The sequence below is a fragment of the Pezoporus occidentalis genome, unplaced genomic scaffold (genome assembly GCF_034315485.1).
Source record: "Pezoporus occidentalis ecotype Australia unplaced genomic scaffold, CSIRO_AGI_Poc_V1 ctg308, whole genome shotgun sequence".
NCBI lineage: Eukaryota > Metazoa > Chordata > Aves > Psittaciformes > Psittacidae > Pezoporus > Pezoporus occidentalis.
This window is the reverse complement of record NW_026915030.1, coordinates 125,252-147,556: the sequence shown is the minus strand read 5'-3', so window position 1 is coordinate 147,556 and position 22,305 is coordinate 125,252. Positions and strand designations below refer to the sequence as shown.

The 22,305-nt window shown below is 62.8% G+C and overlaps 2 protein-coding genes across 8 annotated transcripts in view; both read right to left on the bottom strand.

Moving 5' to 3' along the window:
- Positions 1–3,545: 3,545 nt before the first annotated feature.
- On the bottom strand, positions 3,546–10,551 carry CABP7 (calcium binding protein 7). 2 transcript variants are annotated; one of them, XM_062627812.1, is made up of 6 exons: positions 10,289–10,551; positions 10,019–10,135; positions 6,008–6,151; positions 4,993–5,105; positions 4,479–4,632; positions 3,546–4,385 (listed from the first exon to the last, which is right to left on the bottom strand). In XM_062627812.1, the coding sequence occupies exons 2-6, from the start codon at positions 10,125–10,127 to the stop codon at positions 4,258–4,260; spliced, it is 648 nt and encodes a 215-aa protein (XP_062483796.1). In that variant the 5' UTR covers positions 10,128–10,135; positions 10,289–10,551; the 3' UTR covers positions 3,546–4,257. The 2 variants fall into 2 exon arrangements, with proteins under 2 accessions (XP_062483796.1, XP_062483795.1); XM_062627811.1 differs by having other exon boundaries at positions 10,019–10,551.
- A 5,251-nt stretch (positions 10,552–15,802) lies between these two features.
- NF2 (NF2, moesin-ezrin-radixin like (MERLIN) tumor suppressor) overlaps positions 15,803–22,305 on the bottom strand; it is a 46,022-nt gene continuing 39,519 nt past the window's right edge. For all 6 annotated transcript variants that reach the window (XM_062627810.1, XM_062627806.1, XM_062627803.1 and 3 more), the window contains one exon: positions 15,803–16,092. In XM_062627810.1, the coding sequence (XP_062483794.1) occupies positions 16,042–16,092 (51 nt within the window). In that variant the 3' untranslated portion in view covers positions 15,803–16,041. The remainder of the gene's footprint in view (positions 16,093–22,305) is intronic.

Below are 22,305 nucleotides of genomic sequence, written 5' to 3'. Positions count from 1 at the left end.
GTTTGGCCGTGCCCGGAGGCGCCAGCTCCAGATTCATGAAGAGCAGAGGCAGGAGCCAGCTGCCCTTGGCCACATCCCGCCTGGATCCCGCTGGTACCCGGCTGCCGGGCTCGGGGCAGGGCTCCCAGCAGGGGCTGTGCGCGGAGATGCTCCCTGGGATCCATCCCGTGCCGCTCCAACAGGGAGGTGACCCTGGCATGGCTGGCGTGGAGCTGTGAGCAGTGCTGCAGCAGGGGTCCAGCCTTCACCGGCGCTGCTGGAGCTTTCAGCCGAGCTTAAGGGTGGTTTAATCCCTGCACGTGTGACTGGGGCCGCTCTGTGCTTGCTTCCCTTTGGAGAGCAGAGCTTGGGCTCGGAGGATGCAGCGTCAGCCCCGTGCCCCATCCTCACCTCCGTGACAAGAGCTGGTAACTGAGCACCCATGTGCACCTATTTGGGCGTAAAACGGGAGTCCCCAGAGGAAGGGGACCGTGCCCTGGGTGCAGGGGTTGTGGTGGAGGGAAGAAACCCCATAGGGGCTGCAGGATGCTCCGGAGCATTGGGAGCTGCTGGCTCTGCTCCCAGCCATCAGGAGCAGCTTCGGCTGCTCTCTCCTGCCTTGATGTGCGTCGCAGTGCAGGGGAGAGCCCCGGGGGGCTCAGCCCATCACCCACTGCTCCCTGCCTGCCGGGGGTGACAAACGGCTCCGCTGCCACTCTGAGTCACGGCGCATCCCGAAGGATGGAGGCGAAGCCGACATTCCCCCATCTCCCAGGGCCGGGAGATGGCAAAGCGTGTGCTGCTGTGCCGGCCTCAGAACGCCTCCCAGTCCTTCGCCTGCGCTTGGAGACCATCACCCCGCAGCCGTGCTCCATGCGCTGCGCTCCCAGGGTGGTTGGAGCACCCCAGGAGGCGCGGCTGCTCGGGGAGGTGCTGCTTCACCCAGCACTCACAGCTCCAAAGCTGCTCCCAAATCCAGCTTGGACGTGGGAGAGGAGCCCACGTCCGGAGGAGCAGGCGGGAGCACCTGGGCGAGCTGCAAGCCCCAACCTCGGGTGGAACCCACAGTGATGCGGAGCCTCCGGATCCAGCTGCATGTGGAGCATCCCCTGCCAAGCCCCGGGCTGAGGGGGCCGGCCAAGGGGGGGAATGGCCTTTGGGGTTCCTGTAACAGCTTCCTTGAGCTCCAGGCACCGGGGCCGAGCCTCACGTCTCTCGCAGGGGTGTTTTGTGCTCCGGGAGCCGCGTAACTCCCAGGTACTTGAGGAGCCCGTAAATCCCGGGTTTTATGGGATGTATTTTACGGCGTGGTGTCAGCAGCCGTAATGACGGTGTGTATCACCGCCGGCGCGGGATGCAGCCGGGGCGGGCTCAGCCGGGAGAGCAGGCCCTTTGCAGAGAGCCGGGAGGGTACCGCAGGAGCAGGACAAGGCGCTCGGCTCCCTCCGTGCTCCCGCACGGCGCCGGGAGCAGCTGGTACCCGGCTCCCAAAGGATGCTGCAGGGATGGACGTGCTCTGCATCCCCGCAGGTCCCGGCGGCCGGGGTGGGCGGTGGGGAGCCGGCCCCAGCCCAAAGTGCCCTTTATAGAGCCAGAGCCTGGGTAATTTATCGGGAAGCTTTTAGGGAAATGAGCAGCTCCTGGGCCCCTGCCAAGGCGCAGCCTCACCGGGCGCTGCCCGCGTCCTCTGGCAGCTCTTGGGGAACAGGGCTGGGGATGGGAATGGGGACGGGATGAAGGGAGACAGGGATGGGGACGGGATGGGAAGGGGGATGGAAATGGGAACTGGGAAGGGGACAGGGCAGGGACACACGTAAGGACAGGGATGGGAGTAAGGATGGGAATGGAGACAGGAATGGAGATGGGCACAGGGATGGGGACGGGGCAGGGATGGAGCAGAGACCATCCCACACCACTTGCAACACCAGAGAGAGAGAGCACCTTTTCCATCTTCCTCCCTTCCCATCCCAAACCCCGGCGCGGTGCCAACCCCATCCCTGCAACCCCCCATCCCTGCATTTGCTGCCTGGTTCCCCCTGCCCCACACAGGGTCCTTCTCCCACTTCCCACCTCCCACAGCGCCTTCCCTCATCCCAGCACAGCAATCACATTGCAAGAGACTCTCTATTCCCATTCCCAGCGATCCTTTACCTCCCTTAGGGAGGAGCAGCCCCAATGATCCATCCCCAGCCATGGCAGAGCCGTGCGAGGGACAGCGGGGCAGGGACCTCCCCGTGCTCCTGCATCGGGATCTGCCATCTCCAACCCTGCCAGAATTCCCTGCTCCCAGTTCCTATTGAAACTGAGCAGCTTTGGAAACGGAGCTCTGGAATCACGTTGTTCCTTTGATCCGTTTTTATGTGATTGCATTTCCCAGCAATTCAGTTGTCCTCTTTCCCTTTGTGCCCCCTTTGTGTTTATTCCCTGCACCTATGACAAACCTGGTTAAATACATGTGTATATATATATATATATATATATATATATACCCCCAGAAACACATCTCAAGGCCTCTTCCTTTGGGAATACCACCCCATAAACCCCCAACACTTTGCCTATGGAGATGGATAAAGCCCCATTCCAGGTGCGGGTCACCCCCTTCCCCCGCGAGGCCGCCGCAGTGATTCCATTGCCGCGCTGCACTTCCCATTCCCATTCCTCACTTGGACGCTCACTTCAATTTGTTTGATAAATTACACGGATCAAGAGCAAACCCAGCCCCGGATCAATGGAACGCAGCCCATTCCTCCCGGCATCCCAAACACGGGGTGTCCCCCCCTCCTTGCTGCCAGGGAGGCGCATCCCAAGGGTGGGAGATCCCATGCAGGCACGAGGAAATGTGTTTTCCCCTTGGATAGGGGTCAAACAGGGCTCCCGGGGGGATGTGCCCCAGCCCTGATGCCCCGGGGATGGGCTCCTCCAGCCTCATTCCTCACGGAGAGGGGACCCCGTGGAGGGGGCAGCACCTTTGCTGGATGCTCTCCTGGCACCGCGAGCTTCCCCCTCATTGTATTCATTGGTTGAGTCTATCTGCCATTAAAAACGCATCCCCCGGGATGGGATCCATGAACGGGGCAGCTCCATTGCCACGGGCTTTGTGCCAGCATGGGACCAGAGCCCACCCAGGAGCCATGGGGTGCTCCCCCTCCCCGTGCCAGGATCCCCATCTGACACCTTGGAGCCTCCAGCCACAGGCTGGATCCTGCTCCCCCCGGATCTGCCGTTAGTCTGGGTGAAAACGCTCCCCATGGAGGCCCTTTGTAAGGGGAATGGCCTTAAACCATTCCACAAATGCCGACATGGAATATCAGGGCATGGAGATGGGGAGAGGGGAATAAATCCACTCAGAGCTCCCAATGACCCACAGCAGGACCCACATCCGGCCAGGGATGGGGGACATGGGAGCAGCCAGGAAGGAACCCCAGGTTTGAGGCTGCTGGAGAGCCCCGGACCCCCCCTCCCCATTGCCACCTCCCAGCTCAGCAGCACCCATGGGTGCCCTCCCAGCACCGGCACCCATCGCCCTGCCCCATCGCATCGCCAGGAGCCGCAGCAGCCCAGAGCGCTTCAGAAATCCCACGTTTATTTCCGATCCGAACCCAGGACGAAAGAAAGAAACCAAAACCCCCCAAAAAACAACCCCGAACAGGGGGAACAGCCCCAGATCCCAGCCAGGCCCGTGCCCAGGGGTGCTACATACAGGCTGGGGGGGGCCCTGGGGGTGCAGGGTGGGTGACCCCGGCCATTGCGGGCTCCCAGCCTCGGGGTCGCTCTGGCTCTTCCCAAGGGAATTCGGCCTAAAGTGCATCAAGCAGGAGGTCACCGGAGTCCCCCCAGTCTGGCGGGTGGGGAAACTGAGGCACGGCACCGGGCCGGGACAGGGGACGGGGTGGGAATTCCAGCCCTTGGCAGCCAAAGTCCATGCAAACGTTCCCATCCCTAGGGACCATCTGAGGCGCATGTATTGCTTAGGGGATGGTTTTGGTTTTGATCATAAATATAGAGCTATAGACGAGAGCATCGGTGCATCCGACGGGATCCTCCGCCCAGGGAGGGGGCAGCACACGGGGCTCCATGCACGGTACATGCTTGGTTGGGGTCTGTGTGTGTGGGTTTGTGTCAGTACCAAGGTTCCATGTTCTGCAGCCATGCGATCGCATCGCCCCGGGGACCCCGTGCGGGGCTTCCCCCTCGGCCTTGCCCCCATCCCGGGGGGTGGGGGGTGTGTGTGTTCATGTCTGATTCCATAGGGATTTTGCTCCGGAGGTGAGGCTCCCGTTACTTCATGCCGCTGCGCAGCACCTGGTTGGCGGCGATGAGCATCACGCTGATGATGAAGGCGATGGCGAAGGCGCAGATGAGGCTCTTGCGCACGCAGGTCTGGCGGATCTGCTGGCTGGAGCAGGCTGGCAGGGGGGAGCAGGGGTTACCCCAGCACCCCCCCATGGTACCGGGGCCGAGGGGGGGGGGGGGGGGGGTTTGGTACCGCGGGCACTCACTCTCCACATCGACCGGGCACTCCTCGGCCGTGCCCATGTGGCTCTCCTCCTCCGTCATGATGATGTTCTCGATGTCCTTCATGGAGAGGTGCTCGCAGAAGGTCTCGTACAGGAGCCGCTTCAGCTCGTCCACCGTCAGCTTCTGCATGTCGCACTGCAGGGGGGGCAGGCGGGGGGCTCACCCCACGGCAGGGCTGCGGCAGCGCCCTTGGGTGCTGCGCTTGGGATGGGTGCCCCTGTGCACGGTAACGGGGTGCTCGCAGCACCCGCAGCCCCGAGTGTGGCAGGGACAGAAAAGCCTCAGGGTGATGGAACCTGACCCCGAAAGCTTCCACTGAGCCTGACATGGAGCCTGGGGCTGAGCTCGGCCCTCACCCTAACCCTAAACTGAGCCGAGCCCTGACCCCAGCCCTTAACCCAAGTCTGACCCTGACCCAAACCTTCACTTTTTACCCCAGTTCCAGCTCTGCCCCCACCTCGAGCCCCCGCGCTGCTCCCGGGGGGGGGTTCCCACCTTCCAGAACACGGTGTCGAAGTCGGTGCCGTGGAACTTCTCGGGGATGCCGGACGTGGACAGCTTGGGCCCCAGCAGCGTCACGAACTCCTCGAAGTCCACCTGCCCATCACCTGCGGGCACGGGGCCGGGGGGGGCACGGGGTGAGCCCAGGGGAACCCTGCCTGGGGGTGCTCGGCTGCCCCTGTGCAGCCGGACCGGCTGGGCACCCGGTACCGCGGCTGGTCAGGACCCCCCAACACCAGATGGTTTGGGGTCCTTCAGCAAGGTTTGGGGTCCCCCAGCATTGGCCAGGATGCCCAGCGCTGAGCTGGGGTCCCCCGTGCCAGCCAGGACCCTAACGCCACGGAGAGACCCCAGTGCTGTATGTGCAGACCCGCAGTGCTGGCTGAGGACCCCCAAAACCAAGCAGAGACCCCCCCCAGCGCCAGCGGGGACCCCCGCGGTGGCCGCGACCCCGGCGGGGTGGGAAGGGGCCGGGTGCTGTGTCCTGCGCTGCGGAGGATGCGGGTGTCGGGGCTGCCGGAGCAGCGCTAACGATGAGTAATGACGGGAGCAGCAGCTTGGCAGCGCTGCCGGAAAGGCTTTTAAATGAGGAGGGGGAGGCCAATAAATTAACGGGCTCTTTAAGGTCTCAATGAGCCGGGAGCGACGCGGAGAGGCCGATGGTGGCAGCGAGCGCTGGAGGAGCACGGGCAGCCCCGTGCTGAGGGCACGGCCGGGGCGCAGCATCCAAGCTAAGCTGAAGGATCCAGCCCCGGCTGCAGGATCCAGCCCCAGCAGCCCGGTCCCAGCGGGTCTGTGGAGCTGGGAGCGGTGCTGCTCCCACTCCGGGATGGTTAAAGCCTAAGCGAAGCTGCAGTGGTGATGATGCCGATGGATGAATCAGGTCCTCCTGCATCCCACAGCGTCTGGTCCAGCCGCCGCCAGCCAGTGGGGTGGAAGCGGGGCAAATGGGGAGTTTCACCAAGGGGGATTGGGGGGTCCCATTCCTGTCCCCATCCCAGGGTCCTACCGTCCATGTCGAGGCGCTGGATGATGACTTCCAGCTCCACCTCGTTGGGCATGTACCCCAGGGAGCGCATGGCCGTGCCCAGCTCCTGCTTGGAGATGAAGCCGTTGCCATCCCGGTCGAACACCTTGAAGGCTTCACGGATCTCTGCGGAGGGAGCAGGGATGGGTCCGGCCGCCCCCATCACCCCGGTCCCACAGACCCCCTATGGGCAGTGCTGGTGGCCCCAAACCACCCATCCCTGCAGCTGCAGTGGGGTCCCCATTGCAGAGGGGAAACTGAGGCACAGCCGGAGGGGCTACAACACCTGCAGGGACCAGATCCCCCCCCAAGCATCGCTCTGGGGTGTGATGGGTGTCAGTGGGTGATGGATGCGCTGGTACCAGGAGGGGTGTGGGAGGCAGCAAGGGTAACTGTGCACATGCACACACACATACACATAGACATGCACATACACACACACACATACACATGCACACACACACACACACACATACACATACACACACACACATACACATTCATTGTGGCCCCAGAAACCACCCCAAGAAGGGTCTGATCTCCCCAGGCGGACACCAAGGGGCCCCCAAAGTCTTTGCTGCAGCACCCACCCACCCTGCCCTTGCCACCACCCAGCTCTCCACAGCCAAAATCCCAGCATCCTGCCCCAAAACCACCTTCCTGGGACATGCCTGAGCTGGGGGCACCCCGAAAGCTGCTGCAGGACCCAGCCTGGAGCATCCTTGTGCCCGGGTGCTGGGTGTGCAGCACCCACCTTCCCTGGGGCACTTCGCACCCATCCCAGGTTATGTGATGGGTACCAGAGCTTCAGCCAGGAAAACCCCAACCCGGTCTTTGGGATTCAGCCCGTGAATGGGGGATGAAGGGGAGAAAGTGAGAGGATTTGGGGCTTCTGGCTCAAAATGAACCCTGAGGTGTGTGGAAGATCCCTGTGGGGTGCCCGGGCTCTGGGGGCATTGGGCCAAAGCCTCACGGTGCCCATCGGCTCCATCCTGCCCCTGCTGCACTCGGGGCTTTGCTCCTTCTTGGGGCAGTTTCTGGCTTTGTGATGCCCCCCAGGACATGGAGCTTGAGCCCAGCCGGTGGGAAAGGGGGGGATTTGCATCGGGAACAGCAGGAAGCAGGGCCGGGACATCAGCGCCTTGCTCCTTCACCAGAGAGCAAAGCTGCTGCGCCGGGCTGCGCGGACGAGCCGGTCCCTGCCGACTGCCGAGGGCTTCGTGCGGGGCTGAAACAGGGCTGAGAACTTCGGTTGTGGGGAGAAAACCCGCACGGGGCTGCGCTGCCCATCCTGGGGGACGTCGCTGCCCATCGGCGGCGTCTGCAGAGGGGTTTGGGGCCTCTTGGCCCCGTGGCTGAGCTTCTCCAGGGCCAGCATCCCCGTGTGGGCAAGGGATGCTTCTGGTCCCCCCGTGCTCGCTGCGGTCTGGCACTGCTGTGGTCCAGGCACCCCCGAAACTCACCCTTCAGGGATGCTCATCCCACCTGGAGCTGGTTCCTGCCTCCCAGCCCGGGGTGCCGGGGAAAGGCAAGGACATGACCCGGCAGTGGCCAAACAGAGTGTGTGTCCCCTGCAGCCTGCACCCTGCTCCTGGGGGTCACAAACGTCCCCTGGAGGCGGAGGAGGTGACGGGGAGACCACGGGTGCCTCGGGGTCACCTTGGGGCTCCCGCTGCTGCCATTGATCCCCGGAGCACATGGATGCAGCCGGGGTGTTGGGAGCATCCCGAGGCCCGGCGGTACCCGAAGGTGCTGCACGAGGCTGGGTGCAGCACCCGACACCCCGTGCCTGTGCACACGTGTGTGTGAGTGCGCACATACACACGCGTGCACTGCAGAGGGGCTGTGCACACACAAACAGGGATCACCCTGCAGGGATGCTGCACTTGTGAGCGCACACACACGCACACAACCATATTGCAGTGATGTTGTACTTGCACACACACGCACACACACAACCCCATTGCAGTGATGTTGTACTTGCACACACACGCACACAACCCATTGCAGTGATGTTGTACTTGCACACACACACATGCACAACCCCATTGCAGTGATGTTGTACTTGCACACACACGCACACACACAACCCCATTGCAGTGATGTTGTACTTGCACACACACACACAACACCATTGCAGTGACGTTGTACTTGCACACACACACACAACCCCATTGCAGTGATGTTGTACTTGCACACACATGCACACACACCCCATTGCAGTGATGTTGTACTTGCACACACACACACACACACCCCATTGCAGTGATGTTGTACTTGCACACACACACACACAACCCCATTGCAGTGATGTTGTACTTGCACACACACGCACACACACAACCCCATTGCAGTGATGTTGTACTTGCACACGCACACACACAACCCCATTGCAGTGATGTTGTACTTGCACACACACACACACAACCCCATTGCAGTGATGTACTTGCACACACACAACCTCATTGCAGTGACGTTGTACTTGCGCGCATACACACACAACCCCATTGCAGTGACGTTGTACTTGCACACACACACACACAACCCCATTGCAGTGACGTTGTACTTGCACACACACACACACAACCCCATTGCAGTGATGTTGTACTTGCACACACACACACACAACCCCATTGCAGTGATGTTGTACTTGCACACACACACACACAACCCCATTGCAGTGACGTTGTACTTGCACACACACACACACAACCCCATTGCAGTGATGTTGTACTTGCACACACGCATGCACACACAACCCCATTGCAGTGACATTGTACTTGCACACGCACACACACAACCCCATTGCAGTGATGTTGTACTTGCACACACACATGCACACACATCCCCTTGCAGCGATGCTGTACTTGTATCTGCACATACACAGGTACACACACAGGCACCATGCAGTGATGCTGTACTCGTGTGCACACATCCCAGCACCTTCCAGCGACGTACTCGTGCATGCCCATGCACGCACACAACCACCTTGCAGTCACGCTGTACTTGTGCGTGCGCACACGCTGCAGTGGTGCTTGCCCATGTGCACAGAGCCCTTGCACTGCATGCACACACGCACAGCCCTTGCAGTGACGCTGTACTTGTGCACACACACACGCTGCAGTGATGCTGCCCGCGCCTATACACACAGAGACAGACACACAGGCGCCCTGCAGCGGGGCTGTGACCGGGGACACGTCAGTGCACACTCACAGCCTGCAGAGCTGTGCACGCACACACGTGTCCTTGCACACCTTTGGGCCCAGAGGAGCCCTTCAAACACCCCCACTAGCCCGGGGGCTCCGTGCCTCAGTTTCCCCACGGGGGTGCCCAGGGGATGCTCCAGCCCCCCCCCCCCCCAGAGCCGCGGTCACCCCGTGCCTCAGGTTCCCCGGTGGGTCCGGGGCTGCTGCAGCCCCTTTCCTCCCGCACCCGCCAGAACGGGGCTCCCGGGGACCCCCCCCCGTCCCCGCTCCGAGCCTGGGGGTACCGGTAGCGCCTGTCCCGAGGCCCCAGCAAACTTTTGGGCTGGAAAAAGCCAATTCCGGCTGAGCCCGGCCCCGCTCGTGGCAGGGGTGGGCAGAGCCCGGGGGCACCGCGACCCGGGGAGGGGGTGACACGGGTGACAGGGACAGCCCCCCCGCGCCGCCAGCCTCTGTCATATTATGACAGCGGGAGGGTGGCCCCGGCCGGCTGGGGGTCCGGCCCGCGCCGCCACCGCCGGTCCCTGCTGTGTCATATTGACACAGCGGCGGCACCGGGACCCCCGCAGCCCCGTCACCCTCTCCCGCTGCCCCACGCTTCCCTTCCTCCCCTCCTCCTCCTCCCCATCCATCCATGCATCCATCAATCCATCCATGCATCCATCCGCATCCCGCTCGCCTCCAGCTCTCCCCACGGCGCCTGGGCTGGGGGACCGCGCACCCCAAAGCCCCGCACAACCGTGCGGTGTCCCCCCCCCCCCGCCCCGGTCTCCCCCCCGGCCCCGCTCACCCTCCAGCTCGTCCTCGGGGATCTCCACGGGGCGCTGCTCGGAGAGGATGTTGGGGACGGTGTAGATCCCCCGGTACATCAAAGCCGCCGTCACCGGGTGGAACGGCATCTTCGGGGCTACCCAAAAAGCCAAAGTTTAAACCCAAATCTCCTCGCGGGGCGGTGGGGGGGGGGGGACACGACAGGGACGGGGGGGTCCCCCCCCAAGCCGGTACCTCGGAACGCTAAGAACAAGTTACCGGTCCCCGCTGCCCCTCGCCCGGCACCCACCGGCCAGGGGGGGCCAGGGCGAGCGGGTGCTCCCCGTCCTCCGGGGCCGGTGTCGGGACGGGGCTGCGGGCTCAGCCCCTCACCGGGGTGTGAGGGCGCGGGGGGACCCCGCTCCGGAGCAGGCTGGCGGCGGCCCGGAGCACATCGCGCCCGAAGTGGAAGCGGGAGGCGAGAGCATCCAAGCACCGGTTAAATCCCGGCGGCGGCGGCGGCGGTGGCGGGGGGGGGGACGGCTCTGGCCATGCCGCTCCGGTACCCTCCCCCCCCGCCAGCCCCGGGCCCGCTCACAGCCCCCGGGGGGCCGCTGCCGCCGGGCCACGCTCCCCGGCGGGCCCCGGCATGGCGGGGCCGCGGCCGAGAGCGGCCTCTTCCTCCTCCTCCTCCTCCTCCTCCTCCTCTTCTGCCTCCCCCCAGGTGTCCCGGCAGGGCCGGGGCCGGGCTCCCGCCGCCGCTCAGCCCCCGCCGCCGCGCACACGCTGCGCCCCCGCCGCCAGCCCCGGCCCCCGGAGCATCCTCGGCCGCGGCACCGGGGAAGCGGCGGCGGAATCCGGGGGGGAAGCGGCGGGAACGGGCGGGTTTTGAACGGTCCCGCCCGGCAAATGGGGCTGGGGGGAGGGGGGGGGGGGGGGGAAGGGGCGGGGGTGGCACCTCCCCCCCCCCCCCGGGGGGGCCAAAGCGGGTGTCCCCGGTGGGATCCTGCCCCCGCGGTGCCGGGCTGAGCGCTCGGGGTGCTGGTGGGGCACAGGGACAGGGGCCGTGGGGTCCCTGCTGCCCCCGGCTCCCCGCACGTGGCACCGGGCACATTGCCCCCCATCACCCTGAGGTCCCCACATGCAGCACTCGGACATCGTCACCCCAAAGTCCCCGCACGTGGCACCCCAAGGTCCCCCGGCTGAGGGGGGTGACAGGGACCCTGCGGCCGGACCCCCTGCTCCTGCACCAGGGCAAAAAGGAGCTGGAAAGAGGCACGCAGCCAGGCCTGGAGTGAAGCCCCCCCCATCCCCATTCCCATTGTCCCCCGCTTCCCCTCAAGCCTTGATCACATTTTTCACCCCATTTCTCTCTTTGTCTCTGATTAATCCCAGATTCCCCCCCCCATACATCCTCCCCATGGCACCCATGTCCCTGTGCACCTCATCTGCGCTCCTGTACCCAGCCAGGGATGCTGCCAGCACCGGGGAGCTCCCCTCTCCAGGGTGTCTCTGGCAGCCTGGCAGGACCTGTCTGCCTTGGGTAGCTCCAAAGGCCCTGGCCCGCTGGGACGGGTCTGTCCCGGTGTCCCCCGTGCCCGGGTGGCATCTCTCTCTCCAGCGGCCAAAGCCCCCGTTCCCCAATGGAAACGGCCTTTGGAGGGGCTGTAGTGGGAGGGAAGGGGCCGAGACAAGAGGACGATGTCCCCTGAGCAGTAATGGGGTGGGGAAGAGAAAAGGGGGATGCTTGCAACCTCCCCGCTGCTCATCAGGCACCAAGGATGCTCAGGAGCAGGAGGGAAACTGAGGCAGAGCCGGACGGGCTCCAGGTGTGCTCCTCGGAGTGGGACTGCACAGGAATTTCGGGATGGGGTTTTCCTGCTCCTCCAACCCCTCCAGTGCAACACGCACACACACACACACACACACACACACACACACACAGAGCATCCCGCAGCAGCCCCGCAGCCCTTCCCGCATCCAGCTCAGAGCTGCCGGGGTTTGTGGGCGAGCGGCTCCCCCATTCCCCGAGGGAATCTCCCCCATTCCCGACGGGAGCATCGGCCGCAGCTCAACACCGGAGCTCCCCAAACCCCATGGCCCTTCGGCGCCCGTTGGGATGAACCCGCGGGGGGGCCCTGGAGGCGGAGGAAAAGCGCCGCTGCCGCGCTGGGATTCCAGAACTGATCCAATCCCGGTGCTGCGGGCTCCAGGGACGCTTCCTGCGGGATGGCACCGCTCGGGGCCGGGGGCACGGGGGATGCAGGGCTCGGGGGTGCCTTGGTCCAGCTCCATCCTCCCCAGGGCTCGGGTTTGGGGCTCATCCCCCTGCGCCCCGCGGGGAGTCTCCGGTGTCTGATAGCGCGGCTGAGCCCGCCGCACGGAGCGGGAGGGCGCCGGTAACGCGAAGCGGTGCCCACCGAGGCAGAGCAGCCTCATTGGAAGTCTGCTCCTTCCCCGGCCGCTCCCCGGGGTTAACGAAGTTGCCTCCCAATTAATTCTCCCTTTGCCCACCGGAGGCCCCGGGGGAAGCTCATTTATTCCTCCCCACGCACATCCCGGCAGGAACAACGCCGCATTCCCGGGCTCTTCCCCACGAATCCCTTCAGGAGCTCGCTCCGCTCCGCTGCCACCGGGACCCGTCGGGGCACCCTTCCCTGCGGAGGGGGGATGCAGCCGCCCCATCCCGGCTCCGGCTGCTTCTTCCCGGGGGATGGAAGCAAAGCAGGCACCGGCATGGGGGGGAAGAACGGGAATTAACGGCTTGATCGCACTTGGAGCCGCGATCGGGGTCTCTGTGGGACCAACGTGGAGCCCCCGCTGTGTTTAAACTGAGCCGAGCCAGGCACCCCCATCCCGCCCTGCCCCGCCGTTCTCTTCCTCATGGGATGAAGGCTGGGACCTTCCCCCGGTGCAACCGCAGCCCCTTTGCCGGTCCCCTCACTTGTTTGGAAGGGAGAAGCTCGGGATTGGTTTCCTCAGACCTGGATGCCGGCTGGAGGCAGCCGCAGCCTCAAAATCCCAGGGATTTCAGCTTCAAACCCCAGGCTCTGCCAGGGGCTTTGCAGGTTTCCAGCCTCTGGGATGTGTCCAATGCTCCTCTCCAGGATTCCTGGTATTCTCTTGGCTGTTCCTCTCACAATTCCCCCTTTATTTCAGTCAGGGCAGGTCCCTGCCACCTCTCCCTCCATCCTTTCCATGAGGGCAGCACATTCCCGATGCTCTCAGGTGACACTGGAATAGTGGATCCCACGAACGAGGAGGGAGAAGCATGATCCAGGCCCGGCATTTTGTGTCTCATTTGTCCAGGTTCATAACCCAACATCAACACCTTCAGCTCCCTCAGGAACTAAAAGGGATGAGGATGGGAATGAAGATGGGGATGGGGATGGAGATGGGATGGAATGGGGTGGGATAGGGTTGGAGATGGCATGGGGATGGGATGGAGATAGCTGACAAGGATGTGTGTGGGGAAACCTGGCATAGATGGGATGGTGCAAACCTGGGCTGGGTGCCCTCAAATCCCTGAGGACAACCCCATGGATAACACCGGGATGTGGCACCGCTCACGCTGAGGGGACAGGAGCAGCCAGGGTGGCCCCTGCGTCACCCTGCAGCCACCGCTGGCCCCGAGCCCTCGGAGGCACCGGAGCATCCATCCCCGGAGCTGCTGCTGCTGCTGTCACTGGGCAGCAGTGAGAGGGGCCTTAAATGAACCTGGATGGAAGGGAGGCATGGAGCGGGCAGAGGGGTTATCTCAGTGCCAGATCCTGCTGGGATGTGCCAGGAGCTGGGATCTGGTGTAGCTGTGGCCATCCCTGCACTGGGATGGTGCCTTCTGGGGCAAATCACACCCGTGACGGGGCAGGCTCCAGCAGCTGGAGCAGGTGGGGAGGGAACGGAAAAGGGGAAGGATTTGAGAGCTCCGTTTCATTTGGGGTCTCAAAGGGGAAAATGGCTCCTCCATGGGAGGAGGGGAGAGCTCTGCTTGGGAGAAACGGGATAAATGGAAGTGAGCCTGTTCTCAGCATCCCTCAAATGGATGGGGCAGCCACAGCTTCTCTGGGCACCCTGTGCCAGCGCCTCAGCACCCTCACAGGGAAGAGCTTCTGCCTCAGAGCTCAGCTCAGTCTCCCCTCTGGCAGGTTAAAGCCATTCCCCTTGGCCTGTCCCTGCATCCCTTGTCCCAAGCCCCTCTCCAGCTTTCCTGCAGCCCCTTCAGGCACTGGAGCTGCTCTCAGGTCTCCCCTTCAGGAGCCTTCTCTTCTCCAGGCTGACCCAGCCCAGCTCTCTCAGCCTGGCTCCAGAGCAGAGCTGCTCCAGCCCTCGCAGCAGCTCCGTGGCCTCCTCTGCACTCTCAGCCCTTGCTCTCAGTGCTGTGGGTGCTCAGTCCTAGTGTCACCGGCACTGACAAAGGCGCTGAGCAGCCCAGCACCGAGCCCTGAGGGCACCGCTCGCCACCGGTCCCCACTTGGACCTTGAGCCATCGACCACAACTCCCAGTGCCTTCTCCATCCATCGCATCCCAGGCAGAGCTGCCCAGGGCTCACCAACACCCATGACCCGGCCCCGAGCACCCCCTGCACCCCGATGTGGGTGCACTTCCCTTCCTCACCCCCCCGTGCAAGCACCGTGTGCAGGAGCCCTTCCCTCGCACAAACCTCCCCGTTCCCATGGATCTGCTGCTGGTGCAGGGATCAACCATCACCGAGCCCCTGGAGCGGGGCTGGGGGCCCGGAGCAGCCCCCCAAGGTGGGGTCGTGCCCGTTCTTGGGGTGCTTGGCACGGAGCGGGGGTCAGTGGGGTCCCAAAGGGGTTTTATCCATAGCTCAATCCTGGAGGACAAAGTGGACGCGCTCCACATTCCAGGCAGGCTGAAAGCAGCTCCAGGGATGGCAAACGCGGGGCTCAGCCCCCGGATCCTGGTGAGGAAAAGGACAAGCAGGGATGGGGGAGCCCCAAGGGGAGAGGAGGACCCCTGAGGGCTGGGAGCAGGGAGCATCCCCCAGGGATCCTCCCCCTGCGGCAGTGAAGGGCTCCGCGAGGCTTTTCCCAAAGAAAGGAAGACCAAACACGTCCCCGCTGCCCCTCTTTAGTGCTTTGGATCTTTATTAAAACCAGGAGAAAACGGTTATTCCTTCCGAGGATGAATCCAGGGCAATGGGAAGGCGGCCGGTGCCAGGCCGCAGCCATCCGGATCGCAGCCGCGAGCCGGAATTCCATCCCCAGCAGTGTGGTTTTAAATAAGGAAGAGTTCCCTCCGGCCATCCCGGTGCAGCCGGAGGTCAGGAGAGGTTGGGGAGCGGGGAATTGGGGTCCCGGGGCAGCACTGGGGTAAATCCCCGGGGGATTGGGATAGAGCCATGAAGGAAAGGTCAGAGCATCCCCGTTGTGCTGCTGCCGGGAGGGCAGAGCTGTGGGCAAAGGCACCCGTGTGAGGACAGGCAGGGGCAGGCAGGAGCAGGCAGCCCTGGCTCCGTCCCAGTCTGCAGAACAAAGGAGGCTCTGTGTGGTTGGCACCGGCTGCTCTCCTGCTCCAAACCCCTTGCAGGGTGGAGGAGGATGAGGAGGAGACCTTCATCCCTCTTCCTGCCACTGCCTCCGCTCCCCAGGGAAGCAGCATCCCCATGGACCGCGGCCCCGCTCCGCCTGCGCCAGCCCTGATTTACAGCACTCCACTCGGACATGCTCTGGGTTCCTAATGGAGCTCCAGGCACCGGGAGAAGGCAGCCGGAGGGATGGGATCCCCATGGGCACGATGGCAGCAGGGCATGGCCATAGTGCCAGCCCCAGCACTGGGAGAACGCCGGGGGGTGTGTGTGTGTGTGTGTCTCCGAGCCAAAGGACTACACTGGGAAAGTAAGGAAAAGGCTGGAAAGAAAGGGCAGAAGAGGGGGATGGATGGAGGGATGCTAAGGCAGAGAGCATCGCAGAGTCCGCGGGCAGCGGGCCCCCTGTCCGTCGGTGTGCCCCGGGGGTGATGCCCGGCTCCCAGCCCCGGCTGGGCACTCGATCCCAAGGGAATTGCCGGTGGCAGCGGCGGTGCGGAGCACGGGTCGCTCCCTACAGCTCCTCGAAGAAGGCCACGCGGGACTTGGTGCTCTGGAGGGTGAGCTGCAAGAGAGCAGAGGGGGTGAAGGGCAGCGGGATGAGCCCCTGGCACCGGGCTGCACACGGAGCCAGCCGCTGCCTTTATCCCCCCATCCCTGCCCTTGGAAAACACCAGGGAATGTGGCATTGGCCGAGCCGGCAGCAGCCTCAAGCACAGCCCAAAGGAGAAGCACAGGGGACAACGGCACCTTCCCCCCGACTGCTGAGGGGCTGCAGACCCAGTTAACGCCATTAATGTGGCTGTGGGATACACGGGAGCCTGGAGCACTCCTGGGCATGGGACTGGGGCCAGCACAGCCCTTCCTGCCTTGTCCTGAGGGGGTCCTACAAAGCTGGAGGCCAAGGGGAATGGCTTTAACCTGCCCGAGGGGAGACTGAGCTGAGCTCTGAGGCAGAAGCTCTTCCCTGTGAGGGTGCTGAGGCGCTGGCACAGGGTGCCCAGAGAAGCTGTGGCTGCCCCATCCCTGGCAGTGTTCAAGGCCAGGTTGGACACAGGGGCTTGGAGCAAGCTGCTCCAGTGGAAGGTGTTGGAGTTGGAGCTGGGTGAGCTCCAAGGTCCCTTGAACCCATCCAGGCTGGGGTTCGATGGAAACAGCCTCCATCAGCTGGAGCCAAAGGCAGAGCCGTGCTTGCCTCCAGCCCCACAGCCTCGGCGCCAGCCAAGCCCACCCTGTCCTGCGCTCCCACCCAGCCCAGCCCACCCCACCGCTGTCACTGGGGTCACCACGTGTGCCTGCTGACCACAACCCAGCTCAGCACCACACTGGGCTCACACCTTCCCCGTGCTCCCCTCCAGAGGGCCCTGGCCACGGCTCTGCGGGACCCCCGGCCAGGAAGAGCATCCCCATGGCTGGGAGCGGGATGAAGCAGCCGAAGCTCCCGTTGGGAACGCCGGTTCTGCTGAAGCAGGAATCCTCGGATCACGTTACTGGGAGCTCAGCCCCGCGGTGGAGCTGCCAAGAGCTTCCCCCCCCCTCCCTCCTCTCCCTTCCCTGCTTCCCCCTCGGTAACTCCTGCACGGCTCTAACGGCACTTGGAAAAATCCCCACTGCAGAGGCAGGGTCTGCAGGGCCCGAACGCCCTTCGCAGGCGGCATCTGCCAGGCCAGCGCTGGCTGAGACGGGACACGGGCCCCACGCACACCCCAAGGAGGAGCATTCACCACCAGCTTCCCGAGAGCCCACACGGGGCCATCCCCTCTGCAGGCTGGATGGGGAATCAAAGCTCCCCCACTCCTCCAGCCCGCGGGGCTGCACCATTAAAGCACAGCGAGGGGAGATGCCCCCCCCCAAGCAACCTCAGTGCTCCGATAGGGAAAAGAAGGGAGCCACTGCTGAGGCACGGAGGGAAGATGCTGCCCTCAGGCTCACAAGGAAGATCTGAGCCTGCCTCTGCCTTCAGCTACCCACAGCTCCCTGTTAATCCCCTGCTGCTTCCATGGCCCTGGAAAGCGCTGCTGGGGAAGCCCGGGGAGGCAGAGCCCTGAGGGCATCCAGCACAGGCACGTGGAGACACAGGGATGCAGCCCTGCTCCATCGCCAGGAGCCTGCACCCGTGCCCCTCAGGGGCTCCTGGGTGCGGATGTTTTCAGCTCTCCAGGGAAACTGAGGCACGGGAGGAGCAGCTCAGCTCCTCGGGGATGGGTCGTGAGGAGATGGGGTCCTGCAGAGAGGGGTGAGCGCAGCTTCCCAAGAGCACCGTGTGCACCCCACTGGTGCCGCGCTGGCTCTTCTGTCCACCCAAGTCCCCAGAGAGGAGCCAGACCCCCAGCAACCTGGAGGGTGTCAGAAGAGCTCCACACAAGTGGGGCCAGGCACAGCTGGGATGTTTCTCCTTAGCAGGAGCCGGGCTGTGGCTGAAGCCTCGGTGGTGCCTTGGGCAGAGGAAGGGGACCCCAGCTTCAGGCTGCTCTGCCCTCCGCACCCAGCAGCAGCTCGGGCACTGGGAATGGGGCTGCTCTCTCCTCACCTCTGACTGCAGTCGGGAATGAGCAGAGAGGAAACGAAGCCTGCTCTTGGCTGCACGCTGCCTCCAGCACCGCTGCTCTGCTGTGTCCGGAGGGAAAACTCCCCCTCCCTTTTCCTTGCTTTCCCTTCCCTGGGGGAGCTCTCACCACCAACCCGAGGGATCACAGGCTCATGGCACACTTTGGGCTGGAAGGGACCTTCAAAGCTCATGTGGTCCAACCCCTGCGAGGAGCAGGGCCATCTTCAACGAGACCAGGCTGGTCAGGACCACATCCAGCCTGGCCCTGAACACTGCCAGGGATGGGGCAGCCACCACCTCTCTGGGCACCCTGTGCCAGCGCCTCAGCACCCTCATTGTAAAGGATTTCTTCCTCAGCCAGCCTGCACCTCCCCTCCTTCAGTTCGAACCCATCACCCCTGGACCTATGTCAAAAGGCCCTGCTAAAAAGTCTCTCCCCTTCTTTCCTGCAGCCCCTTCAGGCACTGGAGCTGCTCTCAGGTCTCCCCTTCAGGAGCCTTCTCTTCTCCAGGCTCACCCAGCCCGGCTCTCTCAGCCTTTCCCCACAGGAGAGGGGCTCCATCCCTCTGCCCACACCTGTGTCCCTGGACCCTCTCCAACAGGTCCATGTCTTTCCTGCACTGATGACCTCTGAGCTGGACACAGGACTGCAGAGGGGTCTCCCCAGAGCAGAGGGGCAGGATCCCCTCCCTGTGGATACACTGCAGGAAGATGGGCAGAGCCAAGGGAAGCTCCTTGGGGTAGTGAGCCCCATGGCAGCCGCATCTATTCCCCCCCACAGAGCCCATCTCACTCCCCATCTCCTTTGGGCTGCGAAAGCAGGAGCTCTGCAGGGAAATCCCATTCCCTCCTGCAGGAGCAACTGGGTTTTCCCTGTTCTCTTCCACACTGGGCCATGGAAGCAAGGAGAGCACAGCCCTTCTCCAGCCTCTCCCTAAGGTGGCACCCAGCACCTCCACTAACTCTCTGCAGCCTCTGCCCAGCCAGGCAAGGAGAAACCCATCTCCATGCCCGTAGCACAGCGTTCCGCAGGCGAGGAGAGTGATTAAGAGCGAGTTACATTCTTGTCAGTGCAGAGAGGGGGGGAAAAATTGATTTACAAGCAGTATTATGATAATCTGCTTCCTGCAGGAGGGAGGGAGGCTCCACAACGCACTGCCACAGCAGCAAAGGAAATTCAGAGACAGAGAGCGCAATTAAGCAGCCAGAGCTCCAATGAATCAAAAGCCAGGGAAGCAAAGAGTCCCCCTCGCTGCATTCCTGCGCCGGGCTTCCTCTGAGCCCTGTTTCACCCCGGCCTGCAGGGCTCATTTGATTTAAGGACATCAAACCAACACAAGCAACCCAATCGGTGCCTCCAAGCCCGGCGGGGTGTGGAGGGTAACCCAATAACTGCAGCACACAAGTGCTGCTGCCCCAGGGGCTCAGATCCCATCCCAGAGGAGCAGGGAGAGGTTTAAAATGCCTCATGTCCCTGTTCATCCTGCAGCAGCTGGAGCAGGGGGTGACCCGTGCCACCCCCACCAGTGTCCCCTCACCCCATGGGACGTGGGGACATCTCCCTGCTGCTGGGAGGGAGAGCTATGATCCTGCTAACTCGCCACCCGGTGCTGCATGCCATAAATCCTCTTTATTCCCTTCCCTGCTCCCGTGAATGTCCTTCTCCATCCCTGCCCGCTCCTCAGGCCCCAGCAGCCGGGTGGACCTTTCACTTCCCACCTTCCATGGTGAAGCCCAACCCTTCCTGTTGCTCCCTCCCCAGCTCCCTCTCCCTCCCACGCTGCCGGTTGTTCTCTCCCCAGCCCCACTTTCCCCCCCCGGCCCCCAATGCTTTGATGAGCACATTTAAAAGACAGAGGATGATGCTCCATCTGAAGGAAACGCTTTTCAAAGGCTGCCACAAAAATAGCTGATAGGCCTGACGTTCCCTGGTTTCCTTTGGCTCCTTGTAAACAAGGCAAGGAGCTGCCGTGTCCCACTTTAGCTGCCAAGGAGTTTCACTTCCCAGCTCCGAGGAGAACCAGGGCAGAGAGGAAAGGAAGCTGGCAGGGACATGGCCTGGCACACATGGGGATGTGAGGGCCGGACCCACAGGGGATGAGCATCCACCTCCTCCCACAGCTGGGGAGGTGTCCAGAGCAGCGCTGCTCCGCGGGGATGTCCCAGTTCTCACCTGCATCCCAGGTGGGTGCCAGGCAGGGCGAGAAGCCAGCATCCTGGCTCAGGGTTTCTCTCAGCCCTCACAGCTCCCAAAGGGAATGGGAATGGGAGGGGGAATAACCGGTGCTGTTGCTCCTGGGAAGGCCATTGCTGCGTGTGTAGGCTCTGCAGCAGCAGCCTGCTCCTGTGCTGCTGGAGTGGAGCACACAGTGACACCAAGGCAGAGCTGCATGAGACTAAGAGTACCTCAGAGAATCCCAGCCTGGTTTGGGTTGAAGGGACCTTAAAGCTCCTCCAGCTCCAACCCCTGCCACAGGCAGGGACCCCTTCCACTAGAGCAGCTTGCTCCAAGCCCCTGTGTCCAACCTGGCCTTGAACACTGCCAGGGATGGGGCAGCCACAGCTTCTCTGGGCACCCTGCTCCCTCCTTTTGCCCTTCCTAGAGCAACAGGGCTTGTGCTGGTCCCTTCCTGACACAGGACGAAGCTCCAGCAGCACAATAACCTCTTCCATCTCCCCAGCAAACCACTGGAGCAAAGCAGACCCACTTCATGCAGGGGAGGCTGCAGGTCCCAGAAGGGGACAGGAGAGGGAGGGAGGCTCCAGGAGATGACAGAGACCCCACAAGACTCAAGGAAGTCCTTGTGGGACTCGTTCCAGTGATCCCTAGCAAGATGCCATCCAGGCACAGCTGGAACAGAGGGAAGCTGCCTGCCCCACGGTGAAATCCTTCAGCCTGTCCTGATGATGAAGTAGCCTCCGGCATTTGGTGGTGGCAAAGCAGCTTCCTATCTCCATCATGTAGAGACTCAGATGGCAGTGCCCATCACTAAATCACCAGTGCCCTTATACTGCTGTAGAGGACAACCCAGAGCACAGCTTGAAGGTGAAAGGAGTGAGGATAAGCCTGCAGATGAGTCCACATTGCTTTGCCTCCCTTGCCCCTCCGTGCTTGGCAGCCAGGAGCTGCTCACTGCCTGAGCCTGAAGGGGATGTGGTAGAACACGACTGCTCACGGCCCAAATGATGGAGGAAGCCCAGAGGAGTCTACTGGTGATAAAGCAGATCTGAAGCAGCTTATCCAAACCTCAACAACCTGATGGCAACACTGCACCACCACCAGGGTGAGCCAGGACTGGGACCAGCAACAGCTCACCCATGTCCAACGACCCCAACGGGCACCCCAGTGCTGGCCCTCAGGAGCAAGCTCCAGGCTCAGGAGAACCCTGCATCTGAGGAAAAGCCAGGAGCCATGTGACAGCCTGGCAGGGAAAAGCCAAGCCTGCCTGGGGAAGGACCAGAGAGCTGCTCAAAGACAAAGCTGCTTGTCTGGGAACAGCCTGGAGATTTGCATACTTCAAAGGGCTTAAATCACAGTAAATAAGCATGACGGTGCAAGAAGAAAGCAAGTGCAACGAAAGACCTGATTGTGGTTTCAGCAGCAGCCTGCCCTGGGAGCTTCTCTGCTCTGGAGGATGCGAGGAAGAAGTGGGTTTTTCCATCTCCTACCACAGCCTAAGTGGCAAACACTCCTGAAGCCAAGTGAGCTGGATCAGCAGCACCAGCCCGTGGTGGAGAGGAGATCAGGCTCCAGCTGAGGTGCTTCTGCTGTGCCCATAGGGCTCATAAAGAGGATTAGCACCTTAACCACGTAATTACTCAGGACAAACTCTGCAGGTGTCTTCAAAGGCAGGCATGGAGCCTCAGAGGTGACATCCTGGTTGAACCATGGGGGCTCCTCCCAGCACCGAATCCCTCCCAGCTGCTGCATGGGTCTCACCACAAACTGCCAGGGCTCCACCTCACCTCCCTGGGTTTCGCCTGCCATGGGGTTCCTCAAGCCAGTTGGGATGGGGCAGTGGGAAACTACAGCCAGCCTGCCCCAGAGAGACATCCAAGGTGAGGGCCTCCCCTCATTCTAACCTCTTCCCCAAGGAAATGCTTACAGAGGGAGAGAGGTCCATCCTGGGAACATCTGCAGCTCCCCAGAGAGCGGCTGGTGGGCACAAAGTCCTAACTTGAGTGATTTACAGCCCTGGAACCACAGAGCACAGACTGCTTTGGGTTGGA

Bases quoted from the DNA above. Each gene is read 5' to 3' on its own strand.
- CABP7 (XM_062627811.1), bottom strand. From the start codon at position 10,127: ATGCCGTTCCACCCGGTGACGGCGGCTTTGATGTACCGGGGGATCTAC. The intron at 5,106-6,007 runs GTAGGACCCTGG...CCGTGCCCGCAG, and splicing joins CCAGCGCCTCGACATGGACG to GTGATGGGCAGGTGGACTTC. The intron at 4,386-4,478 runs GTGAGTGCCCGC...CCCCCCTGCCAG, and splicing joins GTGCCCGGTCGATGTGGAGA to CCTGCTCCAGCCAGCAGATC.